The sequence below is a fragment of the Labrus mixtus genome, chromosome 11, assembly GCF_963584025.1.
Source record: "Labrus mixtus chromosome 11, fLabMix1.1, whole genome shotgun sequence".
NCBI lineage: Eukaryota > Metazoa > Chordata > Actinopteri > Labriformes > Labridae > Labrus > Labrus mixtus.
Window position 1 is genome coordinate 14835691 of NC_083622.1, and position 7683 is coordinate 14843373.

Genomic DNA, 7683 nt, shown 5'->3' on the forward strand with positions numbered 1-7683 from the left:
TAGTCTTGTAAGGCCTACCTCAAATCCTTTCCAAACTCAGTCTGCTCGATCACCTCAAAGCTTTGTCCTACAAAACGAGCAGTGTTTCCAACATAGTCCAAGTATGCATCAATCAGCCCATCCATCTTTGATTTGGATTTATCAGCATACAAGAGGTTGCCATTACAGCCTGTTGAACAAAGGATGAACATTTGAAATATATTAAATTTTTACCACTCAGCAGGCTTGCAGTCCATTTTCATGAGCATACCAGTATAAACGTTTTATGATCCCTAAAAGAACAATGGAGATTTCCTGTCAAACTCACCAGTGAAAACAGCAAGGACGAGCACAACTAGGACCTTCATGGCTCTTCGGCGAGTATACCTCTGCAGGTCCACTTGGCAGCGCTTGTGCTTCAATTAAGAGATTATTTGCCTTTTATAGTATGCCAGTCAGTCAAGATCCCAAAGTCCAGGTGCCAGTGTCTCGCTGTCACTTGACCTCTGCTCTCCTCACTGGCATCTTGTGCCATGCAGCACTCACTCAGGCCCACACTGTACATATTGTGAATGTGCATTCATACCAAGTACATAACCCACTTCTGCAGCTTCATGATAATACTGTGGAATTATAACATTTTTTTGTGTGTATAACCTATGAAAACCAGCAAAAGTGTAACAAAAAAAAAATACTGAATAATGAAATATACATCAATGTATGTGAAAAATGGAAATCCAATTGGAATGATAAAAGAGACAACTTAAGAGAAAAATTGTTGATTGACAAACAACAAATAAATAAGAAACCCCCACCCAAACTATAAGAATCACAATAATACAAGTCCCCTTTTGTTTTCAGTATGAGGTGGAAAAAGTCAGGAGGTTCAACAGTTCATAATAACAACTTAGCCAGTCCTTGATGTGATTGAAAGTATTCAGTAACTCTTTAAAGTCAACTGTAAAGCAAAAACTAGTCTGTGTTTGGTCAAGAACTTACAAATAATGAACTCTCTTTTTTAGTTTGTTTTTTAATTAGTCTTTCTGCCAAACTTATCTCTAGCTCTATAACTTATCTATTTGGAGCTTATTGCTGGATAGTGAACACTCAGCTCTCTTTGGTTTTAAGTATGAGGTTTGGACAGTCAGTACAAGTTTAGATAAGTATTCGAGGTCCAGATCCAGAAGACCCTAAACCTCTCTGGACCCAAAACCTCTCTTGTATAATTTATATTATAAATGGACTTTATGTGTTCACTAGAAAGCACTAATTCCTCTCACTGTTATTGTTGTTGTTGTTGCGGGTTTCTAAATGCATCATTAACGATAAAGACAAGTTTATTTTATGACCATCCTGCTAATCTCAGTCCAGCTAAAGGGACAGGAAACACTCCTGAGAGTATAGGGAGAAAAAAAATCAGATGAGCCAAGGGTCAGTGTTGATCCAGGGACCATCATGGTGAAGACCAGTGCCTTTGCACAGTTTGGAGACATGGATGGAAAAACTGTTTTTTGTTTGGACATGACAGTCTGAGGTAATAGTGTGTGTGTTTTTTTAAAATCTTTTCAGCTGTTTACTTTGGCATTGCTCATCTCTGTGAGTAAGCTTAAGTGGACTTTAGGGGGAAGCTTCTCCCAGGCTATGGCAGCTCAAAAATGGGTTTTACGCATGAGAGGTAACAGGGAGGAAAAAGTTTAGTCCAGGTCTCAGAACTTTTCCAACCGCTGTTCCAAATTTTACCGGGACTTTTTAAATAATATAACAGGCTTGGGGGCGCTGTTGGCGCAGTGGTTAGTGCGCGCAACCCATGTATGGAGGCTGTAGTCTTCCAGGTGGGTGGCCTGGGCAGCAATAGCTCAGTCTGTAGGGACTTGGGTTGGGAACCGGAGGGTCGCCGGCTCAAGTCCCGGTGCGGAACAAATATGGAAGTTGGTCTGGTAGCTGGAGAGGTGCCAGATCACCTCCTGAGCACTGCCGAGGTGCCCTTGAGCAAGGCACCGAACCCCCTCCCCACCATCAGCTCAGGAGCGCCCACTGTGGGCCGCTCCGTCACTCTGACTTCTCTCCATTAGTGCATGTCCATAGGATCCTGTTTCTGCATGTGTGTGTGTATTTCATATTTGTGTGTGTTCATGACTTACAGAGTGTAAAAACTGAAATTTCCCCTTGCGGGGATCAATAAAAGTTAATCTTAATCTTAAATCCGGCCTGTGGCTCCCTTCCCGCATGTCGTTCCCCACTCTTTCCCTCCCTGATTTCCAACTCTATCCACTGTCCTATCTCTCAATTAAAGGCCCAAAAATAAATCTTTAAAAAATAATAATATTGTAATAGACTCATGTTCATGTTCATTTTGCTTTTCATTTATTTTCGTTATATTGAAAAAACACAGTGTTTGGTTACAGACAAGCCCTCCAGCTTTGCTGAGGCACTATCTCTCTGTTCCATATCAGGTTGTGGTTGATTTAGCTGCTTTTGAAAGGCGATTGTACAGGTCTGTGAGTTTTCTTTGGACGCCTTGGGCCAAGGGCTCCAGGTTTTCCCTCAGGTTTTCAATGTGGGGGGAGGCCATATCGCTCAACTCTTCAGCGCATTGAAGCAGCCTGCTTGCAACCTTGTCTGCCACAGGTGCCGCCTCCTCGACTAAAGGCTCAAGTAGTTTTTCCTTGACAGCTATCCCTTTTTCCTCCACATGGTTTGCCAACTCGGTAAGAAGACTGTCAATGTTGTCCTTGGTATGTGATGGAACCTGCTCCCAGACTCTTGTAGCATATATATCAGCAACTTCTGCACCCTCTCTGAGATAATCACTGAAACATGAGATGTTCCTTGGTTAGTCATCATTTTTTGTTTTTGTTAGTTAGGTTGCATTTCAGTAATTTCCATCTGTTCTAAATCAGAAGCACTTCACCAGTGTTTGTGTACAACCTACCTCACAACCACACCAAACTCAGTCTGCCTGAAGTCACTGAATGCTACCCATGATGTCAAGATGGTTTGGGAAACATAGTCCCAGAATGCTTCATTCATTAAATCCAGCTTTGATTTTGGTTTATGAGCATAGAGTTCGGCATTACAACCTGTTTGAGGAAAACAATTACATATTATATAATGACATTTATAATAGTTAATAACTACTCCCCAGCAGAGCCTGTAGTTAATTAGCATACCGACAGATTTTTTTGTTTTCGTCATACTCACCAGTGAAAAAGGCAAAGACGAGCACCACAAGGACCTTCATGGCTCTTAGGCAAGTGTATCTCTGGAAGTCCACTTTGCAGTGCTTGTGCTCCGGTGGTGGGAATCAGCCACTCACACAGCGTGCCAGGCAGTAAACATCCCAAAGTCCAGGACCAGACCTGGCTTCACCCTGCCCTAATCACTGGCCTCTTTTGCCATACAAGCCAAAACTGTACATTCATGCATTAACCCTTTTCTGCAGACTTATAACAGAATAGAATATTAAGTGTATCTGTTAATCACTTATGAAATCAGTAATACATTGTGCATTACTTAAAATCAAAAACCAAGCTATAAATTACATAACATTTTATGACTTAAACAGGAACACACACAATAACTAAGAAACTACTTTAAACAGCGGTTCATTATAAAACTTATTATAAAAAAATATAAGAATTCGATGAAAACCTTTCAATGACCTCATAATGAATTTAAGATGAGTTTCCAGCCAAAATGGTATGGCCATGGTAAAAGAAACCTAATCAGTCCAGGATTTTACTCTGTAAATTATGCAGCCTTAAATATCTGGTGTGTGTCAGTTTAAAAAAAAAGTTGTGATATTTGAAGCTTTAAAAAAAAAGTTTTTTATTTGCTGTCTGTGTCCCAATCTTCTTGTACACTGAGTGCAACCACTGATCAATCGTTACACATTACATTTTACACAGTCTTCTTACTTATTTGGAAACTTTGGTTGTGTGATTTATTGATGTTCAAAGTACAAAACAAATCCTGAAGTTTAACCTGAAATGAATGTACCAGATATCTGTATATAATTAATTATTATTTTTATCTAAATCTGCAAATTTCAAACAAGATGAGCTAGTGGTGTAGGTTGTAATAAACAAACATGGATAGATATTTGGATCAAAGAATACTGTTTTGTTTGGTGCAGTTTCTTTCTGTTGGTTTGTTTTGACTCATACAGGGCTTTGCCCCAGCTGAGTCTGCAGCTCCATTACACTGTTCCAATCCCGTGCATGAATGAGGACGGTGGTGGTTGTGGGGATGACACAGTCTGATTTTGGTGGCTGGGCGTCAGGGACATCAGATGCAGTAGTGCCAGATCACCTCTCTGAAGGTTGGGGGACCCCTGTCGACTCGAGAGCCCGGCCTCTGTTGTCTCCTGGGCTTCTGACACTGTGACACAGAGGAACCTTCAAGACATCAGAGCTCAGGAGCTCCCAGTAAAATATGTGGTCAGTTACTAAGATTTACAGATAGCAACATGCAGTAATGTTTTGTGAATGCGCAGAGAGGGAGAGATAAGAGCTCAAGGAGCCAGCTCCCCCAGTAGTCTAAGCCTATAGCAGCATAACTAGGAGCTGGTCCATACCTGCACCAGCCCTGACTATAAGATTTATTGAAAAATAACATTTTAAGTCTATTCTTAAAGTACAGAGTGTGTCTGACTGGTTGATGATTCCAAAGGAGAGGGGCCTTATAACAGAAGGCTCTACCTCCCATAGTATATTTAGGGACTGTAGGTACCACAAGCAGTTCCACATTCTGGGAGCGTAGTGTTCTCAAAGGATGATACGGCACTACTAGCTCTTTAAGATGAGATGGTGTCTGTCTGACCGCTAAGGGCTTTGTAAGTGAGAAGAAGGATTTTTAATTATATTCTAGATTTAATAGGGAGCCAGTGCAGAGAAGCCAATACAGGAGTAATGTGGTCCCTTTTCCTAGTTCTAGTCAATATACGAGCTGCAGTGTTTTGGACTAGTTGAAGAGCCTTAAGAGATTTACAAGAGCAGCCCGATAGAAGAGAATTACAATAATCCAACCTGGAGGTAACAAATGCATGAACTAGTATTTCTGCATCGTTTTGCGACAGGATCTGCCTGATTTGAGATATATTACAAAGGAGAAAATAGGCTGTCCTTGAAATTTGTTTTATAGGAGATAAAATAGATTCCTAACAGTAGTGCTAGATGCCAGGCTGATGCCGTTACGAACAGTTATATCATTAGAAAAAGTCTCTCTGAGGTTTTTAGGGCCAAGCACAATAACTTCGATCTTAACTGAGTTAAGCATCCTTCTGCTCTACATAACTGATTGGTGTCATCAGGCTTCATTGATACATATAGCTGAGTATCATCTGCATAACAATGAACATTTATAATATCATAATATTTCATAATATTACTCAAAGGAAGCATATATAATGTAAAGAGAATCGGTCCAAGCCCTGAACCTTGTAGCCCTCCAGGGTTAACTTTGGATGAATAGGGTTGAGGGATGAAGGTAGGGAGCGTCAGAGTTGGGGGATGAAGAGGTGGGGGTAAGGGTCGAGAGACAAAGGGATGCAGGTGAGGGTCTAGAGATGTGGGAAGAAGTTAATGGTTGAGGGATGAATGGATGAAAGTAAGGTTCGGGAGCTGAATAGTAGAAGGACTATGGATTTGTGTCAGCCAATGTAGGTACGAGGAGAGGAAACCAGAGGGGTCGAGACATTTTCATAGCCTCGCATATCTCTCTGCTAGACAGAGACAACACCTGCTCCTATTTCTTTGAAGAAATGACTTGTTTTGTTCACCAGATTGCACTTACTCTTCTCAAGGGTTGGTGTTGCATCCAGTTTGACGAAAGGTGTTTTTATAACCATTTGAATATTTTAAAACTACATAATACTTCAAAGTGTGTACAATTTGATAATGAACATTATTTGAATACTTTCTAAGCTTATTAACATGGATGATACCACATTATTAGGTAAGTGTTACCATGATCTTGTAAATAAAATGACAGACTCTCAAGTTTAAGTTTTGCTTAGATTTTATTTCCATAATATAGGAAGAGAACACAGTGGGTGGTTACAGATAAAAACACTTAATATGTATATAATGAATTTTTTTTTTTTTATTATCTAAATGTGCAAATTTCAAAATAGATGAGCTAGTGTTTTCATATAAATATGGATAGAGCTTTGGATCAGAGAATATTGTCTTGTTTGTTGAAGTTTCCTTCTCTTCTGACTGCTTAGTTGGTTTTGACAAAGGACTCGTACAGGGCGTTGAGACGGGTCTGGACGTCCTGGGTCAAGGGGTCCAGCTTTTCCCTCAGCTCTTCAACGTAGGGGGAGGCCATATCTCTCACCTGCTGGGCTCTCTGAGCCAGCTCACTCTGAACCTGCTCTGTCATGGGGGCCACTCTCTCCTTGAAGACCAGCAGGTGCTGGTCCACCTTCTGCTTCAGGTCATCAGTGTAAGGCCCCAGCTGAGTCTGCAGCTCCTGCACACTCTGCTCCAGGCTGGCCTTCAGCTCCTCTGTCTTCTGTACCAGGGTGGTCCTCAGGGCCTCTGAGTCCATGGTGTCTGTGTAGGTGGCCAGCTCCTGTTTGAGCTGCTCTACTCGCTCTTGGATCTTGGCCTTCATCTCCTCAGTTAAGGGCTCAAGCTTTTCCTTGACAGTGGTCATCTCCTGCTCCAAACGAGTTCTGAGGGCATAGGTCTCCATGGTGACTGTGCCGATCATGTCCTGGGCAACAGGGGGAAGCTGCTCATGGACTCTTTGAGCATACACTGTAGCAGCATCAGCACTATCTGTGAGACGAGCACTAAACACAAAAGTGGAGTGAGATAAATGCAAGTCTTCATTTGAGTTATTTTTATGTGGATTGCATATCAGTTACATTTAACCATACTACATCATAATGTCACCAATGGGTCTGTAAGACTTACGTCACATCCTGTCCAAACTGAGACTTCTTGATCATCTGGAGGGTGTCATCAGCTGTCTGGGTAGCTTTGGAAACATAGTCCCAGAATGCATCAGTCAGGACTTCCAGCTGTGGCTTGGGTTCATCAGCATAGAAAAGGTTGGCGTTACAGCCTGTTGGATGGACACAAGAACATGTCATACATTCATACAAGCATATATTTAACCTCCACTTCCTTTAGCATACAAACTGTTGTTTTTCCTCTTTGCTAAAAGAATATTGTAATTCTGCCATCATACTCACCAGTGAAAACGGCAAGGGCAAACACAACAAGGACCTTCATGGCTCTTTGGCAAGTATGACTCGTGTATGTGCTTGTGCTCTGTATCTGAGATTCTACAGTTTATATAGGACACTACAGATTTCAAAGTCCAGGTGCTATTGCCCTGCTGTCACCTTGCCTCACCCTGCATTCCTCACTGACATCTATTGCCTTGCAGCACAGACTTAGACTGTACAAACTGGAAATACATTCTGATTGATAATCCAATTTCAGCATCTTATTTTTGATTAAATTGCAGCAACCAATTTTTATTTGAAAGCATGATTATGACTGCCATCTTTATTGCCTTTCTATATTCTCTGTGTGAGTTATTCATTTTCAGAGTGGAAAAAATCACAACACCAACCTTAAATGAACCCTGTTCTCACAGCCCTGTTATCAAAGCTGTCACAGTTAACTCTTTGCCTATGCAGACAAAAAGTCTTGCCAATAATGTCTTTGATGTCCAGCATCGATTAGA

At 41.3% G+C, this 7683-nt stretch overlaps 2 protein-coding genes across 2 annotated transcripts; both read right to left on the reverse strand.

The window, feature by feature from the left end:
* Nucleotides 1–2320: 2320 nt before the first annotated feature.
* LOC132983120 (apolipoprotein A-I-like) lies at nucleotides 2321–3304 on the reverse strand. Its single transcript, XM_061049362.1, has 3 exons — nucleotides 3181–3304; nucleotides 2912–3059; nucleotides 2321–2789 (listed from the first exon to the last, which is right to left on the reverse strand). Exons 1-3 carry the CDS (start codon nucleotides 3218–3220, stop codon nucleotides 2429–2431), a joined length of 549 nt encoding a protein of 182 aa, XP_060905345.1. The 5' UTR covers nucleotides 3221–3304; the 3' UTR covers nucleotides 2321–2428.
* A 2675-nt stretch (nucleotides 3305–5979) lies between these two features.
* Nucleotides 5980–7310, reverse strand: LOC132983766 (apolipoprotein A-I-like). The gene is made up of 3 exons (XM_061050221.1): nucleotides 7184–7310; nucleotides 6903–7053; nucleotides 5980–6778 (listed from the first exon to the last, which is right to left on the reverse strand). Exons 1-3 carry the CDS (start codon nucleotides 7221–7223, stop codon nucleotides 6202–6204), a joined length of 768 nt encoding a protein of 255 aa, XP_060906204.1. The 5' UTR covers nucleotides 7224–7310; the 3' UTR covers nucleotides 5980–6201.
* Between the last annotated feature and the right edge of the window lie 373 nt (nucleotides 7311–7683).

Coding starts and splice junctions, on each gene's coding strand:
- LOC132983120 (XM_061049362.1), bottom strand. CDS start 3,220: ATGAAGGTCCTTGTGGTGCTCGTCTTTGCCTTTTTCACTG. Junction 3,060..3,180: donor CGTCTTTGCCTTTTTCACTG/GTGAGTATGACG, acceptor TTCCTCAAACAG/GTTGTAATGCCGAACTCTAT. Junction 2,790..2,911: donor GAGTTTGGTGTGGTTGTGAG/GTAGGTTGTACA, acceptor CTCATGTTTCAG/TGATTATCTCAGAGAGGGTG.
- LOC132983766 (XM_061050221.1), bottom strand. CDS start 7,223: ATGAAGGTCCTTGTTGTGTTTGCCCTTGCCGTTTTCACTG. Junction 7,054..7,183: donor TGCCCTTGCCGTTTTCACTG/GTGAGTATGATG, acceptor TCCATCCAACAG/GCTGTAACGCCAACCTTTTC. Junction 6,779..6,902: donor CAGTTTGGACAGGATGTGAC/GTAAGTCTTACA, acceptor TTTTGTGTTTAG/TGCTCGTCTCACAGATAGTG.